The sequence below is a fragment of the Boleophthalmus pectinirostris genome, unplaced genomic scaffold, assembly GCF_026225935.1.
Source record: "Boleophthalmus pectinirostris isolate CB_2022bp ecotype Guang Dong unplaced genomic scaffold, ASM2622593v1 HiC_scaffold_6, whole genome shotgun sequence".
In the NCBI taxonomy this organism is placed as follows: Eukaryota; Metazoa; Chordata; class Actinopteri; order Gobiiformes; family Gobiidae; genus Boleophthalmus; species Boleophthalmus pectinirostris.
In genome coordinates this window covers 18,967,346-18,994,878 of record NW_026571447.1, presented here as the reverse complement: position 1 = coordinate 18,994,878, position 27,533 = coordinate 18,967,346, and the positions used below count along the sequence as shown (strand labels likewise).

At 40.2% G+C, this 27,533-nt stretch overlaps 1 protein-coding gene across 1 annotated transcript in view; it reads left to right on the top strand.

The window, feature by feature from the left end:
* Positions 1 to 27,533, top strand: part of zfpm2a (zinc finger protein, FOG family member 2a) — a 132,422-nt gene that overhangs the window by 29,767 nt on the left and 75,122 nt on the right. Inside the window, exons 2-3 of the mRNA XM_055163241.1 lie at positions 8,606 to 8,746; positions 15,661 to 15,759. Of these exons, the coding sequence (XP_055019216.1) occupies positions 8,606 to 8,746; positions 15,661 to 15,759 (240 nt within the window). The remainder of the gene's footprint in view (positions 1 to 8,605; positions 8,747 to 15,660; positions 15,760 to 27,533) is intronic.

Genomic DNA, 27,533 nt, shown 5'->3' with positions numbered 1-27,533 from the left:
AATTTTGTATGCATTTTGTACTGTACACATATGTATACACATACACATATACATGCATACACATACCATATATATATATATATATATATATATATATATATATATATATATATATATATATATATATATATATACACACACACACATACATATATATATATATATACACACACACACACACATATATATATATATATATATATATATATATATATATATATATATATACATACACATATACATACATACATACATGCATGCGTACATACACACACATACATACACATACATATATACATATGCATATCCATAAATAAACACACACTGATTTTTTTTTTTTTTTTTTTAGATCACCCAGTGCTGTCACTCACCCTTATACCCTTAAGCAAAAATTCTTTATAATTCCTTTTAAAGCTGTGAATATTTGGGCACTGCTTCAGGTTTTCTCCCAACCCATTCCACAGACTGACCCCACACACAGATACATGCTTTTCCTGGTGCTTCTCGCTGATTTTGTTTTAAACTTTTCCCCTTCCCCTTAATTCATAATGTACTTCTTGTGTACTGAACAGTTTTTGGAGCTTTAACGGCAGCATAGTTTTGTTTGCTTTATACAAAAGCAAAGCAGTGTAAAATTTCACAAAATCAAAACATTTTAATAATTTTGATTTGAAAAACAAATTGTTTGTATGATCCATATAACCAACCTTATGCACTATTCTCACAGCAAGTTAGGAGCTACATTTTACCTTTTGTTCAATAGAGATGAGCTGAAATTATACAAATGATTTTAGTGAAGGTGTATGGAGTTGAAAAACACAATGGAGCACATCCTGTATTGCCACATGACCTCACAGGGTGGAACAGAGTGCTTTCCTTTTGAGTGTTAAATATGTGTGAGTGAAACAAAACACAACGCCAGGTATGTTTGTTGAAATAACATTATCACAGAGATCAGACAACAGCATAATATGGGCCCTTTAAGATTTCTCTTGGTCCTAACGGGACCATAAATATCAGATTTGTCAGAAAGAAAGGGGTCCCTCTTTTTGGATATCTTATCTTCTAAAAGTAATATATAGTGATGTAACATAACATAAATATTGTGATACTGTATTGTCAAAAGTGTCACAATAATATCACATGCATATTGTGAATGTACCATGAAATTTGATATTCTTACATACCCCTAAAATATAATCCAGATCATTAAGAGTTTTGTTTCTTCTCATTTACGATGCTATTTTGATTAGTTTGTTTTCAGAAATTACACAAACGGATGGTCAGTGCATCTTTAGGCCTGTTTTAATATGCCTACTGGACTTCTGAAGCAAAGAGAAGTCCTAGTTGAGACCATATCACTTTGGTGGATTCAAATCGCTGCTATGTCCTCTTGGATGCTTGCTCTTGTCAGTGTGTGTCTATGCTCCAGAGACAGTGGTAGAGGCAGGAGTGGAGTGAAAGTGGACCCACGGAACTCCACAGAGGGCCGGGCTGGCATCTGCTGAAGCCCTCGGGCACGCTCAGAGGTGCCTCCAGCATTTTAATGGCATAGTCAAATGGCAGCGTGTTTTATGCCAGTCCAATCCACATTCATTGGAAGTAAGAGCGTGTTCATTCCCTCTTTTTAACAGATACACCGGGCGCCACAACACACAAATTAAATGTGCACAAGATCCAGTATTTGTTTGGTTGGACAGAGTTACATATTGGTGGTGATGGGCTGAATGTGAAAGAATGCTGTTTATATCCATGTGTGGTATATGTGTATAACCAGGCATGTATAATAGCTGTTTGTTTGATCTTTTATGTGTTATAGTTCAGTGTACACCCTGGTCAGCAGGATGTCAATAGCAGGACCAGTATCCACTGAAGTTCCTGCTACATGTAACATTTAGAGCACTTTTTCTCGTTCAAAAGATATAATATTGTTAAGTTTTAGAGTGATCTAGTCACCTTCTAAATACACAGTAGCATATGGAGGATGTGGGGACTGTGTTTAAATATTTCAGTGTAGTCTGTCTCCTTTTTTCCACTTGAATTTCCAGGCAATCGCTGAGTTTTGAAGTCGTTTGTTTACTGTTGATTGTAAGTGCCCAAATTTAGGAAGGCAGCCATTTCTAATCATGAGAATTACATTGCTTAGCAACCGGAAAATCTAGTTAAACAATAGCATTGCTTATTCTTGGTCACAGACCGTGCCTCTGCGAACACATTAGCCTCCAGTGAAGCTCTTCCTTGCTCCTCCCTGCACGCACACACCAACACAAACAAACACAATATAGAAATGATTATTTACTTTTGACTGGAATTAACCCTATAGTTAGGCTGATCACGTTGTACAACTGGGAAACAGACATTTTTGTATCTATGCTGAGAAAATACAGACAAATGTTTGACAAAACAAGCTCAATCTGATCCCTTTTTTATTTTATTTGGTCCATTAGAATGTCTATTAACAAAACGTCTATTACTGTAAAATTGTTTAAGAGACTCTTGGTTAACGTCCTTAGTCACACCTCACTAAAACTTTTGCACAGTATATGCACTGAAAAGATGGCTGAAATTAAAATGTCCTTTGAGGGTTCCTGTAGCACATTAAGCCATTAGCAGTTGCGTAAATGGTATCTATTTCATTCCAGTGATCAAGGATTAAATTAGAGACTTGAGCCCTGTAACATATACATAAGTGTGCTCTCAGGCTGTGGGAGCACCCTGCCTCCCAAAGGTCATTAGAGCTGAGGAGAGGAGATGGCCCCAGTCTCTCCTGCAGTCTCCTCTCTCTCTCTCTCTCTCTCTCTCTCTCACACACTCTCTCTCTCTCTCTCTGAGTGGTAACTTTAAATAGCATTGTGTATTTGTTTACTGTGTTAGACATATATGCTTACATTTTGTATTCATTTAATAACTAACTTTTATTATGAAGTCTATAACTGTACAAAGTAAAATCATATTCTAATTATGGAAACAACCAGGCTGGACTTGACACAACTACTAATTATAAACTATTATATTAACTTATATTACATTTAGAATTTATGGTTGTCCATGTCCTAATTTGAAATAAAAACTCTAGAAGTCAGTCCTCACATCACAGTCCATAATTAGAATAAGATGAAGATTAAAAGTAAACAAATACTGGTGAATCTCAGTATTATATATATATATATATATATATATATATATATATATATATATATATATATATATATATATATATATATATATATATATATTTTTCCACCTGGCTGAGAAAAGAGCGGCTACTTTCAGAGACACAGTCCATATGTGTTGATTCCCGCCCTGCAGAGGTTTGGAGAGTCCTGCAGAGTTCCAGTGTTCACCTGGAAGTGCGGAGGGCCCCGTATCAGTCCTGGCACAAAGGGGCAGTCACAGGGAGTGCGCTTTGGCAGGGGCCAAGCTTAGGAGACCTGTTTTGGATTTTAGCACCACAATTATGCATTCATGTTTAGTCTCAGGTGCTAGCTTTTTATCCACGGGCCAGCTTGGACACATTTTGTATGGATAAAAAACTGTATAGGTGGGAGCTAAAAAATGATTTCCTTTCCTTATAGAGATCTGCTGCTTTGTTCTGTCAGATTCAATTACCTCACCTCTAATTAGGGCGCTATAGAAGAGGCCGGGTCCTTGATACACACATGACACTGTGGAGCTAGCTGATAATGCGCAGTATCGCTATCACAGCTCGGCCACAAGCAAGCCACATTCAGGATGTGGGAAAAATAACAGCACACCGTGAAATTAGGAGTAACCTGCACACAATTTTGAAGTAAATATATCTGGTTTTGCATGGGTGAGTTTGCATAGTGAGATTGGCACATCTATAGGTTGGTTCCTTTTAACTTTTAAGCCCAGATCAATGGAATGTTTTATGTGCAGGTATTTTGGAAAGCAGACCATCAAGACAAACATTTAAATGGCAATCCATGTCATTTGTGGAGAGAGATTTCAATTATAAAATTTTGAAATGCAATAGTAAGCATAGATTATGACTATATTGTATAATTGTTATTTAGAAATTTACTGAGGGAAGCAATGATTATTATAGGCACTGGCTGATCCTCTCAAAATGTGAGACCATAATACTGTAACATATACTCCAAGTCATTGTATTGTTGATGCTGATGCCATAATCATACATTTCCAATACGATACAAATAAAAACAAAGAAATACTGCATCTGTAAAATTTTCTCTGTAGAGTAGGGCTGAGCAATTTAGGGAAAATATCTCATTGGAATTTTTCCTCCCGGCATTGTAGTTGTGATTAGATTTGCAATTTAGTTTTAGTAACTGGATTCTGTTCAAAGTTTACATATTTAACACACGTAGAAGAATTGACATTAAGACTGAAGTATGAACTAAAAAACTAGGAAACATTTTGTTTAGCAGAGGGTTGGCATTTATTTTATGCAAAGTAAGACTTGATATTTTGTTGTTTGTGGAAGAAATTAGGGTACTTCAAAAATTGCAGCCTTGATGATTTGCTAATTCTGTGTATTCAAATTTCAATTGGACTGCGATTAATCTTGCAATAGAGGAGTACATTCTTATAAAGCTAGAAACACTTGGAAACCACTGTAAGAATGGCTAAACAATATTTTTCTTAGATGTATATATCTTTTCCAATAAGCCCTGCTCCTCCCTCCACTTCTCGCTCTGCTGTCTCTCTGCTCCCCTTCCTCCTTTGACTCATTAATCCCGTGTCCATCATAGGGTCTCCGAGTATCACCCCATTTTATAAACTGTGCGGGGGCATTACCATATCCCCTCCCTGCTCCACTCCCCATGGCAGATCCCTATCACACACAGGCCACAGCACCAACAAAAGAGCCACTGTGATCAAGGCCGGATTCAGCCTGACGACCGCTCTATTAGCATTGGCTGCTCCTGCCTCTGCCCTGCCGCACCACTGTTTGAACAGGGCTGGGGTTTCTGCCTGTCCTGGTCAAGAGGAAGCGCCCGATGAATGGGGGTGATACAGTCAAGGGTGGAGGGAGGATGGCATGGCTTATTGTATAGTAGGAACAACAATATCTTTTAAAGGAGACATGTTATTATTATGGGTATTTTGTGTTGAATTCATGACAATTTTAGATTCTGTTTATAGTACATTGCCAGTTAGTAAAGAAAAGTGGGTGACGACTGGTAATGGTTTCTGAGCACTCAAATGCAGGACAATGCAGGATTACTCAAGCTTTCAGGACTGAATCAAAAAACAATTCTGACTAAACTAAAGAAGAGGGAAGAGTGTAATAAAAGCTCATAAAAGTGAATTTTGCATAATGTGTGTTTAAAGGTGTTTAAATGAAGACTAAGCATTTACACTGTGCAGATCATTTGTTTGGGGCTTGTTGCTTGTTTTTTCCGCTCTAAGTCAAGTGCAGTGGTTGTGTGGTGTCTCTGGCCATCTGAACCTTAGTGGACTGGTGATAAGAAGCAGGAGCACATTCCTGGGCCCAGTTCGTCAGCAGCAGAGCCTATAGGAGAGTGGGTCACACTGTGAATGTGACAGGATTTTAAACAGTACACAACTAAATATAGCAGGGACGCCACTATCAGAAAATGAGTTAGGAGTGTGCTGCTGGTCGTTTAGAAAGTCATTATTCTTATCATTGCTGTCTCTGAAATAATTTCAGGTCTCTCCATGCAATGAATACTGTATAATAAACTAAACATGTGAGAATGCAAACAAACTTTAGTAATCTGGCCCCGGAGTCACCATCAGGGCCTTTTAATGTGTGCTGAGTATTTCATTTTCCATATTCAGCGCAGGGCCCCGTATCTCCATCAGTTTGAAAATGCTCCATTTAGTTGCTATCTGCTGGAGTGGGGAAGTGAGATGCCCTTATTCTGAGTCTATTAAAGCTCAATTCTATCTCATCTTATCTGCCTAATCTTTGTGTCTTATTGACCATGAAGTTTATCTGTGATCTCCCGTTCCCCTTATTATCTCACAACACTGTAGCTCTATTTGCTAGTCTGCAAAAGCACAAGCGCTTGCATTCACCGCTGACTTGTACGCACTCTTCTTTTCCAGCCGTGTAATAGAATGTGTGCATAGAAACATATTTTTCCTGTCTTTCTTTCACTTGGATTGCCTTGGCAGGAGGTAGTTTAACGCCACTCACACTATCTTCCCTTGATAGTACGATATTTATCTGTCTGTATCATCTTAAGTGATGGTAGCCTCATGGAGTGCCTTCACGCCTCACTTCACTCCTCGGCAAATCAGCAGAAGGCATCAGATAAGATCATAAAACTGTACTTTCATTTAAAAGCTCCACTGCCACCACCGTTGCTGCTGTGTCTGTATTTGAGATCTGTGTGCGCTAATTCTTTTCATGTCCGGAGCTCCTGCAGATGTACGCCTCTACAAAGGCCTCATTTAGATGGCTAATGAAAAGAGCAAGCAGTTTGTGGACATCACGGGGGTCTTTTATGACTCACAGTGTGCAAAGAAAGGGAATCAGGAGAGCCCCACTTTGTGAACTCAAATTATGGCTAGACCAAAGCTGAGAGGCGGCTGCCACAATAGAACAAACAAGGAAAAGTATCTGTGTAGAGTAATGGTGTATATTACCACTAGCTGCATCATATATCATAGGCGTATATCAAAGTCCAGATAGCTTACAATTAAATATATTTTATCAAAACAGGTGACTAGTACTTGTTCTTGCAATGTTAAAAGTCCTACACAAAGTAGATTTGTGTGAGCTTTAAGCCGTGTTATAATGTTGTTACCTCCTCAGTGACATACTTGGAATCATGTTTTGTCTACAAGCTCAAAATGCTCTGTTCCACCTTGTCATGTCATGAAGTGGTGGTTTTCAAATTGTCAGCAACCTTTTACCTTTAGTTCAGTAGAGATTGGCAACTCCAGGGTTGAAATTATCCAAATGACTAGTGAACGTGCATGGAGTTTAAAAACACAGTAAAGTACTTCCTGCATTATTGTATTGTGTTTTAATAACTCAGCCTAAATCTGCGAGATTTGTGAGTTAAACATGTGTAAATGAAACAACACACAACTCCAGGTATGTTTTTTTTTTTTTTTTAAATAAATAAACACTAATGACACTGCCTTGTGGGACCCCTGTGGATACAGTGGAAGGAGTGATGTTATTCCACACCAGAATAAAACAGCAGAATTTTGTCCTTGGCCAATGACTGACCTTCTCATCATAAAATGTAAAAATAAAGAAAGTTGTTGCCAATATTTAAACAGTCCATGTTCCTAACGACTTTACTCTAGTCATTCACTGGCAGGCATCTTTTAGAGAGGAGACACATATTCTTAATAAGATTCAAATGCCGGCTGAATGCAGGATGCAGGACTAATACAATTCAGGTACCAGTACAGTAATTCCATCAATGTCCTTGATTGAAGCAAAATGGTAATATGCAAATACCAAAAGAGAGATGTACAGCTACAAGCAAAACTCTGAAATCATTTAGATTTAAAGAAAGAATATTGCACAGAGGGGGGAAAAATTAATCACACGGAAAAGTGTCTCCTTTAAGATTGCACTGGTGTATTACCCGGAGGCATGGAATGTAAATGGAAAAATCAACATTGTACCATGTGATAAGGCTACCAAATTAATAAAAGTATTTTCTTTGCCTCTCCCTTGCTGATGCCTGTAAGTCTGGAAAGGACTTTTTGCTTTTTTTCATTCTGTTTCTATGAGTGGTTTTGTTTTGCAAGTAGCAGGATTAACATCTGTGGTCACCTTTGTTTGTGTGCGCTTTCTCAAGAGCTTAAACAGAACAGCAATGTGAAATTTAAAATGCTCCCCAGTTTTGGCATAGACTATCATCTCTTATGCCAGCAATCAAATGACAACCAAACAATACAGATTTTGGAGTTTGCCATTTGGTGAAATATTGTTTGATTTCCTTTAAAGGTGCACTGTGTAACATTTCTGATGTCTTCCTTGAAGTGTTATTACTTTGTCTAGAATGTTCCACAGTATAGATCTATAAACCTATCTATCACAAGAGAAACAAGCAGGTAACAGCAGTACGCCACATTACAGTTCAGATCTGTGGAGAGTCGCCCCTATTTACAGAGGGATTTATTGTATTTTTGAGCAAATAGAAACACCAATAATTAATAAATCCTAGATGGAAATATTTAAAGTCATACCATGAAACATTCCAGGCAAAGCAATAAAATCTCCATGGAGACAAGCAGGTGACAGACCCTCCAGAGAAGTTGTGCCTTTAAATGAGTAAAGTGTTGACACTAAATGTTGTTTATTGTATGTGAAACTCCACCAGAAATATTGGCAGCAGACAGTCAATAATCATCATATTTTAATACAAACCAAACTTTTATAAAATGTTTCACTACAATATTAATACCAGTGTGAAATTATGTGCAATTTCAAATGTATTCATACCAAACATAGACGTGGGCCTGACTTCATGCTTAAAACTGAACACAATGGATTGCTGAGCTGCACCATGAGTTGCATCTGCATTTGTAGTATCTCGTCAAAGGAGCGGAGCCAACCCAGATTTGAAAAGCAGCCTGTGGGGTGTGATGAAACGTCTCAGTGCTGTTTGCTCTTCTCCCGCAGGTCCTCTGGAGGATGGCCTGGAGGAAGAGGAGGAGGAGTGTGTCTCTGAGGGGACCGAGCTCCTGACCAAAGATGAGTTCTCGGCAGAGTTTGAGGCGGAGAACATGGGCTGTGAAGACATGGAGTACTTCTGCGGCAAAGGTGATCCAACCAGCTAGTTATTTTAAACTCCAAACTCCAAAGATGCACTCCTTGAGCAATGTGAGATACGGGCTCTGTCTTTATTCCTATTACAAGACAATAAGTTTGGCAACAGTTGTGCCAAGTAAGTTCAGCGGCAGCCAGCGTGTCTGCAAATAGTTTTTAAGTCATATGAGATGAGTAACTAAGCCAAAAAATTTGCTTAAATACTGGTTCATTTAAATTATGAAATAAAACAAAACAAAAAGCATTCAAGAAAAATAAGTTCATAATTAATAAAATAGGTTTGGTTCGAATCCCCTAAACATAAACATAAATGGTAGAGCAGTCAGATCCTCACAGGTTGGCAGTGTGAATGCGTCCTGTGTTTACGTACACTCGTGTATGAATGTGTGTGTGAATAGATGAATGGGTTAGCACTTTGAGTGTCTTGAAGGTGGAAAAGCACTATATAAAACTGTGACCATTTAAAATTATTGAGTAGAGTTTCACACATGTTCAGTAACTTCCTGTACTTTCCGGGTGTGTTAAAATCATATTGGGCAGAACTTTTATCCTCATATCCTCTTAATAAAGTTACTTCTTGTGAAGTTGAAATAATTCATTAGATATTTGATCCTGGCATCCACCTTGAAGAGCTCTTGTTTGATCAGTGCAAAGTGAGATGGCATCGTCATCACTGGCCTTCCCTCTGATAGTGCTGGAAAGGTGTGCTACGCTACAGTCTATATGCCAAAGCACTGGAGAGATAGCAGCTACACTAACTCCCTGTGAACAGCACCTGCTAACTGCTCCCAGGTCCAGCACTATAAAGCCGCCAAAAGCACCCTGGTCGTCTTTGAACTCCAATTCAATTAGATAGCTTCTTTGTATGTTTGTTTCATTTCGGTCACACCTTGCCATCACAGGAGCTAATTTGTGGTCTGCTCCAGGTTACAGTGTGAAGATGACAGACTGGTCCTGCTCCCTCCTCCCTCTCCACGCTCTCTCTCCCCCTGCGGTGATGCTGCGTCGCTACCCCAGGTGTCCCCACTCATACTAACATGCGGGGGCCACAAATTTGACTTTTTAATAAAGAACCAGCGCTTTGAATGTCGGCCGCGTCTTTCCTCTTTTCAAAGGAAACTGTTTAGAATTATTTCTCCACACCTCCTAAACTGATGTGCCTCGGGATTACATTATTGAAGGGAATAAATCTTTCATGTTTGAGGTAGGCTATGCCCCAGTAATCGTATCAATAATTCGTTTTTCTTTTGTTCTTGGGCAAAAGTCGGGCGGTTGCAATTGTTTGGAAATTGCAATTACCAGCGACGCCTCGTTTGCGTAGCCTTTGTCTCCCTCTTAATATGTCCTTCTGCATACTTCAAAGTCTGTGTAATAACCCAGTAGCTATTAAAGCGATGGCATGGCATGTATTCGTAGTTACCAATAGAAGAAAAAGTACAACTACTTCAAAGGGCCTTGTCAGAGGCACTGATACTTCACTTGTTTTGGATAAAACCGCTGCAGCCCCAAATCTTCTCCCCAATCCCTGTGTTTGTGAATAAAGTCAACATTCGCTATCCCGCATGTCAAAAATATGACTTCTCTAGACACTGCTAATCTGTTTTGTGCCAAGCTTTGCTATATCTAAGCTTATAGCAGCTAAGTCTAACATTGAACATTTGAACATTTAAAACCGTGTGATGCCCCTATCCGAATTCCCTTTCTCCTCGTGGCAAGTGGTGTCCAACCATCAGGTGTAGCCATTCTCCCTCATGATCCTTGTGCAATTAGATCTATTTAAAAGTAATGTCGACGTGGCTTAAATTTACCCCACTTATGCAGAAAGTGCTGTGAATTAGCTAGGACGCAATCCTGGCGGCATTAACTGGTTTAAGTGTGTTATTCCTTCACTATAGGAGGGCAGAAGAGAGCCCCCTTGATTAGCTAAACCCTCTCAAATGTGATGGCATGCTGTAATTAGCCCGGTGTGGACTTGAACGTGGGTTTTAGAGAAGCCACTCATCCTATGGCCTTTATCTTCTATGGCTAAGGTCTCCGATGTGAGGTTCCTCCACTGTATGCTCCTCTTCTCGGTCCTAGCTTAGCCTTGTATCTGTGTAGTCGCTGTCTGAAATGGGGCTTGTCAGGGGGACCTAAAACCTCCATTAAAAGTTTCAGCTCATAATAGGTATTAAAAAGCTGTAGGAACACAAAGAGGGAGTACCAATTTTCATTAACATATGAAGCACTTATTAACTTTGATCAGAGTGCGGTAAAGTAGCAAAGCTGCTTAAAGGCGCAAAGGTCAGAAACTTGAATGCCACCAAAGACTCAGCCATTTGCCTGGAGGAAGAGGGGACTCCCCAGATAAAAGCCTCAAGCACCTCGCTCCAAGGATCCAAGGAGCACCTCGAAATCGATCTCTCTTTGGAATATCAAGTCCAGGAAGTGGTGGATATTCTGTGTTTTTGGAATAGCATTACACACAACACATTCTAGCAAAATATGTTGTGAGAGGTCAATATAAGAAATTTTGATCTGGTAATTGAACAGAGATGCAGAATATAGTTAGTATATGGTATATGTTACTAGACAGGAGATCAAAGAGAGGATTCTTGCAGTAAAAAGGGTTTATATGAGAGTAGCGCAGTAGAGGATATTCCCTTTGTTGTGGCAAAAAAAAAAGCTAAAAGTAACATACCAATTTTCAATGTATCTGCAAATGTTTGTGTTCATCAAGGGTGAGGTTTTCATCATTATTTTATACAGACAAGGCACAAGGCATCGAAATGACTCTGCCCTTGTCCTCATTGTTTGGACTGACTTCTCTGGTGCAATGATGATTAAATATGAAATACAGATCCACTTGTCAAAACAGCATTTGTCTAAAATATGTTTAATAGACTTAAAAGTTTTCAGTGTGTTTCTCATAAAGAAATGACCTTGGTTATGTCTCTGGATTAAAACCAATTCTCAGTGAGTTGGCCCCTTGTGTTGGGCTGGTTTCACTTTTATGGACAGTTCCAGATAAACTCTGTGACTCCTCTGAAGATTTATACTCTATTGACACACCTGCCGGTGTTTTTGTCCAAAAGCTGCCTTTCTTCTGAATGGGATCTTTTTACTGAAATGGTGAAATTTCACCTTGCTGTTTTACCCCCTCTTTTATTGTTGGCTATCTGTGAAGTTCAGCGGGGTGTTGCCACAAGCTGTTGCCTTTGTGCGCTCCAAGTGTTTGTGTGTGATGACAAATGACTTCCTTAGTTTGCTCTGACACTGAATTTACATGTCGCTTCATGTGTCTCATTTCCTCCATGTAACAGCTTTCTGTGAAGGCACGTTACATGTTTTTTCAGCCCAAAACGATGATTACGGGGGTCTTATAAATGTTGTGTCAGAACACCATCAAGCATGACAAATTTGTGCATTTGCACTCTTTTGAACTATTGCCCCTCAATAAAAAGAATTATAATGTGGACAATATTTTAACACAGTGTTTGAATGAATGCCCAGGATTGCTAAGCAAGGACTTAACATAGTAAACAAGCGTACCTTGACCCTTCAGTAACCCAGCTGTGAATAATTTGACATTGCCGCAGTCAGAGACATACAGCAACAAACAGAAAGTAGCAGAATTAATGATGGCACTTTTTGTGTGGCACAGAAATAATCAGAATCTCCAGCAGCAGCAGAGGAAGATCTCCTTGGCCACAGCTGCCAGTGCCCAGAATGGTGGATGTGGAATTTGAATGCACGGCTGAGGCTGGAGAATATGGAGAAATGCTAATTTGTGGTGTGATAAGATGAATCGAGTCATCCCTTTAGCCCCATTTGACTCAGTGCAGGAAATGAATCATTAATGTTTGTTAAGTATGACAATCTAACTGGGCCAGATCTACATGCTCCCAGACTGAGGCAGAGTGTGATAAAGAGCGGCTGCAGACACACAGGAAAACTGCCAGATTCTGTAATGATGGGAATTTATTGGCATTTAAAGAGACAGTGGAAGAGCATTGCACTAATAGCCTTCCTCTATTGGAGTTCTCTGCCTGCCACAAATTGCATGCAATTCAGACCCATTTTTCAGATAGCACAAGTCTTACAGCTATGCTTGACTTTGGAGAAAAAGGTTGCTTCCTGGAATTGACTTTATCTGTAGCAGGGTAATCTGCATCAACACCCAAATATGCAATATCAACTGACTGGCTGCCGCTGCTGGGAAGGGGCCAGCCATCGCCCTAATATTACTTTCTCCAAATCACTGCAGCTCCAGTACCAGATTGTGGCTTTAGAAAAGTGGCCCAGAGTTAAAGTCATTGAGCCAGAATTCAGCCTCATATAGAACTGTGCAATCCTGTACCAAGACTTAAAATACTTAGACTCCATTTTGCAGAAATTGCAACGTGTCTGTGGACTTACTGGTCAGGATTAGAGTGCCCTGAGCTCCTTAAAGTTGCACGCTATAAAGATTGACATTTTCAAGGGCTTCCTTGGCTGAGACAATGCTAAAAGGGAGAGGAAAAACCAATATGACTTTGTTGCTACCTTGCTCGAGGAATTGTTTGTGTAAATCGCCTATAAGCTTATTGACCTGAATGTGTGGCGTGCTGCGTGTGACTGCGATTTGGCTACAGAGGTGTCCTTTGATGAAGCAGTGATAGGGCTGATTTTAACAGCTCACTGGTTCCTCTTGCATGCCCGCCAACCCTGAGCCCAGCAGGCCACCCCTCTCCACACTCCCCTCCCCCACGCACCCTGCCCGGTCCGTCTGCTCCTCACTCTCTGCCTTAAGTGTCTCCATTCCACTGTGGAGGGAGATGTAAATTATGATCTAGGTGATAATTTGAAGAATAATCATTGACAATTGGTCTCCCTTGATAACGTTGCAAAGGATTTCAATTCAAATCATGAAACAAAGCACTCTAGATTACTGACTAGACCTTGGTTGGTGAAATGGAGCTATCTGTTTTGACATTGTAGGGTCAATACTAAAGTCACCTCTATGTTGTATTACGTACTACCAAACAATTTCTGCATATTCCAGCAGTGCTAACTCCCTGACTGGCTTTCCCCACTGACATTTGTGCAAGAAACTTCATCAAAGCCTTGTGACATTGTTCCCTGCGAGGGTGCCTGAGTGATTGTGTTTAAAATGCATTGCAAACTGTGTTAGATAGAAGCAGAAAATCCTTAATCACTGCTTAATTAAGGAATCATCTTGTAGCTTCATTTCCCGAGCTCTAATTAAACACTTCCAATACGTTTCGTTACAGGGCTTAACATGTTCGCCTGAGATCAAGGTAGTGCCTTTAATGTTATCTCCCCCGCTTTTTTAAACTCCGCTCCATTGGAAGGAACTGTTGATATGCGCCTTTGTTATCCTCATCATAATACGAGTCTGGTATGCTAAAGAGGTTCTCCAAGCCCAACAATAAATAGTGGGGAATTTAGTTGCATGTGTGTCGTGATAATATAGTGGGAGAGGGCGGGGAGAGTGCTAGACACTTGCATAAGGAAAAGTGGGTCATAATGACCTCCTGTACTGTAACTAGGACGTGAGCAGACTAACCTTCCACATCTCATCAGTCTTTTCTACATTTACTCTGAGTGCGAGGTAGAAAGCTGACATCCTTTTGGCAGTGTTTGCTACCTCCTTTGAAGTGAGCCATGTCAAAAAAGATAAACATACACGGTGAGTACTGTTGATCTGAAGATTAACCCAAGTGTGGATGTCCCTAGGCAGTTGTCACCATAGGGAAACGCCTCATATATTGTTCTATTATGTTGCATTCCGGTTAAACCACACAAACCCTATCATTACTTGACATACTTGTACACTTTAAAACTCCCCTTGAGTCTTATGAATTTTGCCATCTTCATATTCACATTTCATATCTAGACATCCCTATTTCAACTGTATGAAGTGTAGTAATCCATTGTGGTAATCCAGGCCTGCCCTTGACCGTTCACTATTGGGTTTAAAACATCAAAGGGATGGAGACGATAAGGTGACAAAAGTGGGAGAAATGTTTTTCTGCAAACTATGGACTAGCCCTATTTGCCCAGGGCAGGTTTGCTCTTAGTTGGAGACTTTGGGAAGACTGTGTGTCAGCCACATTGGATTTATTTTGAGCACTACACTTGGGGCATATACTAAGCACTGATTTATGTGCCTATAAACTTAAAGTACAAACTGTGCTTACTGTATGCATACAGAAATAGTCTTTTTTTACACGCTGAGCTTCGAGGAACACTGGGTAAGCACTGCTGGGTGTATTGTGGTCAGTATTATGGCCCTGTAGAGATGAAGGTGGGGACTGTTTAACAAGCCTGTAGCACTTACATCCTGGAGAGAGATACCCAAATATCCCAGAGCATGGCTGAGGTGCGCTGCAGACTGTAAATCAGCACAACATCCTATAACACACATTTGGGAGAGCTCCACAATAGATCAAACGGTAATAAATAGCCACCTCGCTCCCACACATTGCTTTCCTTCCTGTTCCACAGGCCTGCCTCCTGTTCCTGCAGGCACTCATGGGAACCCCAGTACATAAAAGTGCACAGCTGGACCTGTGTGCATGGAGCAAATACACGTAGACTGCAATGCATCTACATACAATTCACTGAAATATATAGGGTTGATAAAACTATACTACTATACTAACTATATCTACAACATGTATGGGGGCTGCAAAAACAGATCAAAGAGAATCTCCCTTTTCTTTTGTTTAGAATTATGCAGTGACAAAGTATAACTGGCCACAACTTTTTATGTATGTGATACAATGTGATATATGTTTGTGCTTATAGAGAATTCTCAAATACTACATATTAGCAAGCAGTTGTTTTTTTTTTTTTGGTAGTTTTTTCTTTTTTACTGTAAAAAAAATCAGTTTAGTAAAACTTTCTTTTTTTCTGCCTAGCAGGAGAGGAAGACGGCAACCGAGAGGCAGGGGACTCCGAGATGGAGCCGAGCGAGAAGAGCCGGCAGGCTGCTGTGGGACCAGACGAATGGGACGGGCCAAGTAAGTGAAGACTCACAAATGCTAGCACCAAATGTGCACATGTACAAGTATTCATAAAAAAGGAAGCAAAACAACTGATTAAAGCAAATCCTCATCAATGATTTGCTAAAGATGGAAAATATTTATAAAAGGTTCTAATTTAAAGTTAAAGGCTTGAGGTACTATCCACATATTTTTATCTTGTTTAGTTTCCTGTAAAGACTAACTTTATCAAGGTGATGGATATTGCATTGAATTACAATTACTGCTCAGCACCAGTCTAAAGCCACACTGCTGAATGCACAAAATATGATTCCTTTTAATGCATAAAATGACCTCGAGAATTTATTGCAGGTACATGCATTTGTCAAAAAGAGAACAGTAGAGAGAGGGAGAAAAAGTGGATTTAGGCAAGTTGTGCTGGCTGGCTCTGTGCCCCCCGGGGTGTGTATTTTATACTGACAGTGAATCAGTGTTATCGCACCTATCAGATAATGCATTTATCATTAAATTTCACATTTGCATTTAAATCTGGGGAAGGAAATGAGCATTGCTGGCTAAAGATAAGAGCGCAGGGAAGACAGTAATAAACCATCACTGTGATCAGTCAGAGACAGGGCTGAGGGGGTCAGCGCCCAACCATGGGCCCTGACAAAAAGAAGGCAGCACACAGGGAGAACCACGGCCTTTTGGGTAAAGAAATGCTGAGCTTCAAAATACGGTTTTGAAAAGGAAGGATGGATGTAGCATGAGGAGATGTATGACGGTCTGTAATTATACTTCTACTTAGCCATCAGAATGAGAATGAGAGCTCGGACACACGGCGAGACCGGAGACTATGCCTGTGTAAAGCAGTGCGTGTGTGAATGGTACAGGAGGTGATGTGAGACAGGGCCATTTGCCATTTGCTGTTGTACTAAACCTCAGTGCTTTGGAGTTATCAAGAGATATCCACTGAACACTGGCCTATCTGTGCAGCAGAACAGTGAAAAATAGCACAGAGCACATGGCTGCTCCCTCACAGAAGCAAGCTTTTACATATATCAAGCCTCCTGTCTGATCTCTCCACCACTGAAAGAGTTCATCATGAGGGCCATGTGCGTTTATTTAAGTTTGCTAACATCTCTATGATATACTCACCAATTAGTGAGGAACTTGCGCTGAAGCATCTGTGCCCCTCCTCTGTTTTCTCTATGGACTGCATAGAGTGGGCAGAAATTAATCTTGGCACATAATAATGCCATTCACTCTCCAATCATGGCTGCCATGAAAGGTCATTTCCCTTTTTAATTTTTCCCATTGTGCTGAAAAAGTCAGATGGCCATGTTATAATTTGAATAAAGCAGGGAATCAGACAATCAGATAACATTTGAAATGACATGACTTCCTGTTCAAAGCGATTAAAAGCAAATTTATTTAGTTAGGAACTGTCTCCCCTTTAATCTCTTTGTAAATGTTCAGATAGTGAGAGTTGAAAAGTTCTTTGTTATTCTTTGGCTTAAGTTTAAGCAGGTGTGATTATGATCACTAACAGATAATTTTTAATCAGCGTGCATGTGCATGTGAATAGGCTGTGTAATGGCCGTCACATAAAGAGAGACTGAAGCCTTTAATGAGGTGGGCTCACTGGAACATGCCCACCTGCTTTGGTGAGTCTATTCAAGCACCTCTACAACGTTTCCCTTTTGCTGAGTAACAACAAAAGCCTTTACAATTTACATGCTGTAATTGAACTTTTTGTGCCTCTTTTTCATCTCCACTTTGGTAAGCCATGTCGAGTGCTGTCCGATCACTCGTGTGCTGTGATTGTCTTTCTGTGTGGACCAGTGCAGAGCCCAACAGAATGACTCACTATTCATCTGATAGCTGAAGCTTGCAGTGTTGTACGCAGTGCTAGGGCTCTGATGTGGAACACCCAGTGAGTCTGGTCTCTCCTCTTGTCTCCACAAGTATGTCCTTAAGCCAATCGCGCTCCCATCTTGTGTCTCATGTTCATTTCTCGTCACGGATGTTTCACAATCAGCCTGTGATTTGGGAGATAGCGTTACATGCTATTCTCTTCATTTTCATGGACTAGCAGTGATATGGATCTGACTCTAGCTCAGTCTTTCTCTCTCCTCTGGGCTAATTGGGAGTGGTGTGTGTGGTAGCTAGCTAACTCTACTAATGAACTTGTTCACAGTCTTATCTAAATGATTCCATGTAAACCACTCCCCCTCATAAAAGTCAGCCAAATGCCAGGGTTTCCTTAAGAACGTTTGAGTTGAGATTACAGCTACTGTAGAAAGGGTTAGTCACTCTGTCTGCAATACTCAATAAGTGACAGCACAATGTTATTATTAGGATCTAATGTACAAACAAAAAAAGTCAGTAAAAAAGACTTTATGTTTAAACAAACGTGTCTTGAAATGTAAATATTTTCCAATTACATGGACATTTTCAAAGATAGTCTTAAGCCATTTTGTCCCATTACTTGCACATAAAAAATACTACCCATTATTTCATTTTTCTTTTGCAAAAATGCTAGAAAGACATAAATCAAAAGCACAGACTCTGCTTTTGAGGCGAGGTGAGTGTGACAGAGAGGTAACAGAAGCAATATGATCACCTTGTCCGTAAATCTCTTGGCTGTTCCCGATGACCGGCGCTACCCAGCATGCTCGGCGGTCTGTGCCAGCTGGAAGGGGGCCAGGCCAAGGCAGGGGTCAGTCCAAAGAGAGGCCACCTGACAGACGCACAGACAAGAGCCCTTAAGACAATCTCACCCCCCTCACCTACATCAAACATGCACACACAGCTTCACTCGCATGGAAAAAGTCCTGAGTCTGTTTTTTGACTCTAGCCAACCCCGGAGCGTCTGTGGCCATTCCTCTTTCTGTTGTTTCCAAAAAAACTGCAAGAAAAAACACAATAACCATTTCAGGTTTAATGCACATATGTCAAGCTAAGAGGAAAGGAGGAGCAGATGGGCACGATACTGTGGCAGGTGCCTCAACAAATGTTTGCGGTCGCCCGAGCTGCTATTTATATCACGGTGAAACACAGAGACACGCAAATATTTGCAAAAGGACAGTGGGCCCTTTTTGTTGGGAGTCAAAGTGATCACCAAAATAAACAGATGGGATTAAACCTTTGGACCATCAGGGCCAGGACTTTGAAATTCCCATAGTTGTGCTGAAGAAGGAAGCATTGTGCCGGGCATTTTTAACATGTTGAAATTTTGTCTTTAAGAGAAAATATCCAATAGTTCTCCAGCATCATAGTTTGAATTCACTCAGGTTGCTCTCATAGTAAACAAGGCTTCTCCTAACTCAGCACCTACGTCCATTATAAAGTCAGGGTGTCGTCTGAAGGGAGGGGCCAGTGGAAATGAGCGAGAGAGACAAACGGAGCACCCAGATGCAGATTAGGCTGCAGAAGATGAGGGTGTAAAAGGGATTTAATGGTAGGATGGATTAGAGAAATCCTTGTAACAATGTTAAATAATTATGGTTCCAGCCGAGATCAAAGCGCCATTGATTGAACCCCTCAAGCCTCGGCACACAGAGTCTTGGAAAGCAAAGATTGGTAAACTCCGACCACTCTGGCTGCTCCACTTAAATTGGATTGGAAATATTAGGATACAGACCAATCCTTCAGGAGGGTTTTGCATGCAGCTTTTTGTCACCGGAAATGTAGCTTTGGGAGCTCTCTGAAGCCGTGATAGTGCACTGTCTCCACACAATCATGAGAGAGAGGGTGTCGCAGCTGTCTCTGCTGATACCTAAGCGTTTTAAGTAGACTTATAGACACACTTGACGGTTATATCAGCAAAAACTTTCAGCGTGTGCTTTCATTTCAGTTTTCTCCCCCACCGCTTTCTTCATAATCAAGAAATTTGGACGTGCATCATGGCAATTCTGCGTGTAAAAAAGGCAGGTTTTATCTAGCGTCTCCAGGGTTTTATTCAAAGTCTTCTTGTCAAGTCTCACAAAACATGAATGACATTGAGATTTCTGATAGCGGCGATGAAAGGCGTCATCAGCGCTCCTGTGAGTTCTGCGCTCTGAGTGATGTAGAATTAAACCGTAATCAAAGCAAAACATGTAAACAGTGTTTGTCTCATCCCCACTTATTCGCATTCTTAAGACATTGTTGATGAAGGCTTTCTAATTCATGCCTCACCTGTATTTGGGCAAAAAAGCTCTTTCAATTTACAATATGCGATGATAATAATGAAATATGCAACAAGAGATTAGCCAAATCACTGTACTCCAGTGCGGCGTGGCCTTGATTCAAATGCACTCACTGATCCGCTGTGCTAAGAAGCTTTATAGAAGAACTTCATGCTTGTTAGTTATAAATAATCTAAAATGCAATCACTGTTCTTATCAGGGAAGATAAGTAAAGAAAAGATAGTAAAGAAAGGCCTTGTTAAGATACTGTACCATTTAAGTCTCATGGATACTATACACTATTAACAAAAGTCTATTTAATAATGTAACAATAAGAAGAAAGAAAAAAAATTAAGCCTGACACACTTGGTTTATAGAGAAGACATCTGCAAAGGTAATATAGCAGTCTTGCAATAGTAAAAGCAGTGTACTGACCACATTGACAAAGACCATAAGCTAAAACTAAGTTATTTGCACATTTTTGCCAACATCTGTGTTGGAAAAAATCTATTTCTGAGCTGTACTGAGGGCTCTCACTGCCAGCTCTTTTCTTGTTATCTTAGCCTGCGTCATCAGAGGTATAATACTCCCTACAATGGAAGCATAGGGAGACTGGACTGCACTAGACTGGAATGGACAACAATATCACAATGTCTCTGGGTCTTGTACTGACAATAAACTTCTACGATAGAATTCCAGCATCATACCTCTACTACAAATTATTCTACAACAATATGTGTACTAATTATAATGCTATTATTATTATTATTTCATAGGATTTCATAGCATTGAATAGACAGAATATTTGGTTGGCAACACAGCTGATGTGTGTGTATCACCGCACTAAAACTGTTATGTTATTAAGTTATTATGCTAAATAAATATTAGTGAGTGGGATACTTCTTAATAACCCATATGTGTTAAATGCAGGTGAGTGCGTAAATGATGAGAAGAAATAGCTCAAACTTCAGTAGCCAGCCATCCACTCATACTTGATCGACACAACTAGCCTAGCCACCCGGGAGAGCCTGAAATCTGCTGAAATCCTATGAGACACTGACATAATACTAGACAGGACAGTGGCTTTTTCTGCAGGAGACATGCGCAGTAGAGCGCGAAGTGACGTAGTCTGATAATCCCTCTATACTTTCTTGGTTGTTGAAGTGGTTGCCCCTGGGGACACCCACTGCATCTTCCTTTAGCTCTTTGAATATGTTTGTTCTGCAATGTGAGCCCTCCCAGGAGCTATGGGCACTGGTTTCTCCAAGAGGTATGACTGTAATTGGGTGAATATTTGATGTGTGTATTTAGCATTAGCATTGAGACCCTAGTGCAGACACTGCTGGGGGGTAACACTGGCTACACTGGATTGCTTCAATAAGTCTGGAATCAGGGTTTCTTTTTTGGTCTTTTTTAACTCAAATTGGCCATATCACACACTGGAGTTTCCATAGCTTTTCATTGATCATCGTTTTGGAATGTAATGAGAGAGCAACCTCCTGGTATGTGAAACTATAAGTAATGTTGAATAATAGTAAATGGTAAATGGACACACATACACACTCCTATAAATATTCATGTTATTATTTTGTGTAAAGTAAAACAGCCTGGCCTGCTGGTCCTGCTTCTTGCACCTTTGATGTGTCTGGGTTACAGGGTTATAGGGGGTGGTCCCCTTTTGTCAAGTGAATGGAAGTAGCAAATAATAGCTATAAAAGTGATAGTAAAAAAAACTTCATAAAATGACATGTTCTTCCCTGATTGTACGAGTGTTGTGGTATTCAATTATGCAATTTCCATTGGCATATTAATCATCTTTTCAACAAACAAGCCGCTGTTAATTAAAGCAAAGCATGGATAAAGACGTGTTGCCGGATCATCACTCTGTTTATCACGGCGCACAGACCGCGCTTAAGTCAATGCAGCCTGTGAGAGGAATGTCAATGCTCTCCCATTTTCTCTATTGTACATCTGTGTGGCTGACTGTGGCACTGTGCAGGGGCGGGGCTAGTGACATCTCATATCTCTGTCTTTACTGATCAGGAGGTGGGCACTTGTTCAAACACTTGGTGAATTGATGGTGAATACTGAAAATGAATTATGAAGATTTAGTTTGATTCCAGTCAAAATAGGTCTATACCAAATCTAAGTGTTGAACTGTTGAACTGTATTTAACAGAGTCTAAGTAGGACCAAAGTACTGGATTTAACACAGTTTAAGTAGGACCGTAGGAAAGTGCTGATCCTTCAGTCACAAAATAATAAAAACAAGTTTTTATATGATAATAAAATATTTTTTTTCCAATTGGGAGACCATTATCGTTTTCCCTAGAGTAGCATTTGCCACAACATGTACCTTTCATACTCACTACTTGTCATCTTTTGAAGTGGTAAAATGCACTTTGCTGTGACTAGATTGTTCTGCACGATTCATATATTGCGACTGGCCCCTGTGGTCGGCCATATTGAGTTTGTACAGGGAACAACATGACATCTCTGTAGACTGCTGCCTGCTCTCCCTGTCGCCCTTCTTTGGCTTTTTGTGCTGCCTGTGTGCCTCACTCATTGGCGCGAAGGGGACGGAGATTATTCAGGATTTGGTAAGATATGGGCCCTCTCTAATCATAGCTGACTGCCTCCACTGTCATTCAGTCACTAAATAGAAGTGTGGGGGGAAGAAAAAAAACTGTCTTGGAGATGGAAGCAGCCAGCAGCCATAGCGAGCGTGCACTAGAGTTGAAAAATAGGAAAAGCATCTGTAGACATGCGGTGTGTACCCTGTCCTTCTTTGTATGACTTTATCAGCATGGCGCTCGCTAAACTGGAGTCTGCTCTTAAGTTAAACATAAGATCGTTGTGGTTTGAAGCACTCCACTGCTCTGTGCATCTAAAAGGCTAAACAACTTCCCGCTATACTGTCTTGCACATCTCCAAATCACACCTCACAGAAAAGAAAAAAAGTGTTTTCTGCAGTGTTGGCTCAAATCTAAATTCACTCAAACATACTGTTGCACTGGAGTCACCCACACATGCATAACCCCACCCAACCTCCCGCACCGCCATCACAAGAGGGACAGAGGGGAAGAGAGAGAGAGAGAGATGGAGATGGAGCAGGACGAGGAGGAAGGAGAGAGAGAGAGAAAAGTCAAAAACCTCCACATAACAATGCCAGAGAAAAATCAGAACATTTTCCACCGAAAGATGGGCCATTTCCAAATCCTTGTGCCCTATCAGACAAATTAAAGTAAATCAAGCATGAAATGAAGCAGAAGAGCCCGGAGATAAGGCTCCTTTAAGTCGTTTACAGATTAGGACAGAGGGAGAGAGAGAGAGATGGAGAAAAAGAGGGAGAGAGAGGGAGAGAGGTGCATGGTCGGTGCCACTGAAGGCTGAGGCTAGTTTCTCATTTCACAATAGCAGCCTGTGTATAGGATTACTCTCCCCTGTCACCGACATGAGCAGCAGTGGAGGGAATACAAGTCCTCAGAGTGTGTCCACATCACAAATGTTTCCAAGCACAAAAATCTCCACATGTCATCAACAGAACAACCTCACCCACCAGACCTGCACCAGGCCCAGGCACAAAAGCTCAGTGAGGGTCTGGGCTGTCTCCTTTGAGCCGCTAAACAGCCATTACGAATTTGGATAATTAAGAATCAAAGTTTTGAAATGATTTACATGTGACAAAATGGGACAAAAATTAACTGTCTGAATAGCCACTTCAAATTCAATCAAAAATGTCTGATAAAATTCATTATTAGTAAGTCAACCTCACTATTTGTGAACAGTACTGCATTTCAGGTAGTTCTTCCCCAAAATCAAGGTAAGGTTCAAGTTGCAAAACCCCTAAAAGATGTTTATTTTCTGTTAGTGTGCAAGTGAAAGGTCTCAATATTCATATATAGTTTCAAAAAATCCTTACTCCCCATAATAGATATTCAGTATTCAATTCCGTATTTTTGCACACCTCTTTTTTTCTCATTGGTTTTGTCTTGTCACCCCTTCACCTTTTAGCTTCTTTACAATGAGCCTTGGACTGCAGTGATTGGTTAAGCTACGTCACATGATCTTATGGCTGTCACCTCGGATACGTTAAGCACAGCAAGGATCAGGTTAGAATGTATAAAGGAGGCGGATGGGGCTGTGCACAAATCACATTCTCACATTTTTGTCGCTCCATGAAACGGCTGGTTTAATACGTGCGTTCCATTTCCTGTCTTACATCGCCGGATTAATTGCTGTTTTATTTTAGTCCTTGCCAATAATCAAAACATAATTATGAAGCTAGTTGCTCGTAGAGATATTTTGCACACACATATAAGCGTTTCATTCATGCGTGGTAGGCAGAGACCCCCCTCCTTTCCTCACCAGCCCACCCTCCCACACAAGAAGAGGGTGCTCCGGCCCACACCTCTTCACACATGATTGGCTCTTCTTGCATGTATCTATATTTTGGCGTAAAGAAAGAGGTCGGGCCCAGTTTTCAGTTAGCTGCCACCCCGAGCCGTGACCTTGACCTTGCTCCCGGTGTTCTGGACTTTTAGGTTTAGTCCCTTTATCGCGCTATCTCCAGGCGGTTAAAAATACTCCTGAAACTCAACGCTTTAACCCGCTTTTACGCTGTTCACATCAAAAACTGGATGAAAAAAGGAGAGCTTAATCCATCTTATCTGTTGACTGTCAAACTGCTCCGGCTAAAACCTACTCACAAAAGACAACTAGGTCACCCAGGAAAAAAAAAAAAAATGCATTCCGGTGTTACCAAGAGGCTCCTCTGTAATTAACTTGGGAGGAGATTCAGGAGTACTTAAAATAGTCCCTTCCTAAATTAACTAGAATGTTGCAATGTTTACTTTTTCTTTGTCAAATAATTGTTTACTGCCAACCCACGATTAGATGAGGTGGGTGAAGCGTCTTGCCCAAGGACACAGTGGAAGTGTAAAATATAGAAAGTGGGAATTCATCCACCAATCTTCCAATAAGCTAGTTTTTATTTACCTCTGAAGCGTAGCAGGCATATGATTATGTGCGCTCCTTCATCATGGCCTCTACTTTTCCCCTGGTTTTTAATTTATTTTGTTACATTAATTCATATTTTTGTTCATCTATCTTTCAAGTACAATCCTATAATTACATCAAACAGAATGCCCATACCTTTCACTAAATATTACTTTTTGTGGAGTGACAAAACAACCATTTTCTGCAGTGCTTTTCTCCCTTTGTCCCAAACACATACTTTTCCAGTGAGCACACCATCAATTACTCATCCACACTGACACTTTCAGGTGGAATAATGTCCTTTTGACGCTTTTGAAATTTTAAGAAAAGCGTTTAAAACAATCTTGATTTCCTGCCAGAGAGAGTCGCGTGTGTCCTCTAGATGTTGTCAACGATACGAAGATATCTTGGCGGGGGGACAGTCATTCTTTAAGTTTTGCTGTCTTCTTTTACATGCTATCAATAGAAATTGCAGTGCTTCTGGAAAGATGGATGCCTGGGAGATTGTTGTCTGCGGCGGCTGCCTCTGACTTGGCTGGGCTGGTGATGAAATGGTGCTTCTGACAGAGCGTATATTTCAATTGTTCAATGACACCTAACAGCAGCTCTGGGTTGATAATGTACTGCCGGACTAACTTTGAGTGGGAGAGACATGCAGTGACGTCCTATTGTCACACTATTCTTTTCATTTTGAAGCTAGACACTGTGCAGAGCAGTAATAATAATAAAAATAACAGGTCAGATGAAGTAATTTTGTAATTAACTTATGCTGTTTTAATTTAATTGTTAATCTTAAGGTCATCTCACTTTTACTCATTTTGTATTCTACAGGACTGCCAGAGTGCATCTTGTAACATGGGCTTTTCAACACAGTTTGCTTAAACATCTCTTAATGGTGCCCTGAATAACTTTTCAGGTTGGACACGCTACTATGAAGATGTCATTGCTTTCCCTGTAATGTTCCACAAAATGGTGTTAAACTTATATAAGATGCATTTATTCAATTATGGGTGTTTTTATTGCACAACAAAACATTTTTAAAAACAGGCATTCTTACTGTGAGTGGGGTCACCTCTTCATAGATCATACCTGTAAATTGACCTTATGATGTCTGCTCCTTTTTTCTATGGAGACTGAAATATTAAATGCCATATTGGAGGTAAAGCAATAACATCTCCATGGAGACAAGTAACTGGCGGGCTGTCTACCAGAAAAGTTACACAGTGCACCTTTAACCTAAATATCTGTGGCAAAGTCGTACTTTTTTTCTCTAAAATGAAGAGTATCTTTTTGGCTTACTGTTCAGTTCAGTGGTGGAGCTTTTATCCATATGATGTAATTGGCCTGCTTTAGTCTTTTGAGTTCAACTCTAGTCTCTGCCAAATGACTTCACCCATTTTCCTGTGCAGTCAATAATTAATAGCCCATACATATTTTAACACTCTGACATAATGTTTTTTTTTGTTTTTTTTTAAAATCTTCCCATTTTTAAAGGTGTACACTGTAACTTTTCCATGTAATTGATTTTCCTTGTACATTCCGCAGTATGACAACCTGTATCTCCAAGGATAAATTGCAGGTCATATCAGATAAGCGACTAAGAATGTATGTTTATAATAAGCAATAAAAACATGTGTAATACAATAAATGCAAGATCAAATTAATGGCTACTGAACATTCCAGAGAAAGCAATAGCATTTCCTTGGAAACAAGCTGATCTCTGTTATAATGTTTTGTTTTTTTTTTTCCTCATCAAAAACATACCTGGAGTTGTATTTTGTATCATTCACACGTTTAACACACAAATCCTGCATATTTAAGCTGTGCTCTCCTCTCAAACAGAAAACACTCTTTTCCTCCTTGCGATGTCCTGTGGTGATACAGAAAGTGCTCCGCTGTGTTTTTAAACTCCATGCACCTTGAATCATTTGGATAATTTTAGCCCTGGAATTGCCAATCTCCAGTAAACAAAAGGTAGCTGTTAACTTGAAAACTACTACTTCATGACATCACTAGGTGGAACAGAGTATTTTGAGCCTTGGAGATGTAGACAGACTAATAATAAAGAATGACTCAAAATCCAGGTATGTTTGTTTACGAGGTAACAGCTGGCTTAAAGAATTTGCCTAATATAGGACCTTTAAAAGTTACGTTGACATTGTACACCTTAAACGATTTTAGTAACACAGCAGGATATTAGACAATAAAAAAACTGTTGGTCAGAATCTCTCTCTATAAACAGTATATGGTTTGGTTACTGCAGAAGTGGCTGTGTGGGAGTGCTGCTGGTGTCTTTAAAAACAAGCTCTCACTCACTCAGATAATAGTGTGGGATTATAAATGATGCATTTTACTCAGCACGACCTGATAGTAACAGTTTGGGCGAAGGAGAGAAGAAAGTTCATGCCTGTCTTATCAAAGCCCTGTGACATTTCTGCTTCTGCTGTTAAATTTCATATCACACATCGCCTTCAAAGATGGGCCACCTTTTGTTGAACTGATACCGAGCGCTCCATCTCACCCCATATGCCTCTTCTATGGTATATTAATTTATTGCCCATTTGCCACTGCCATAAGAGGGACTATTCAGAAGATTGAGGGGACATATCTGAATTGCTTCTCACAGGTTATTGAACTTTGAACA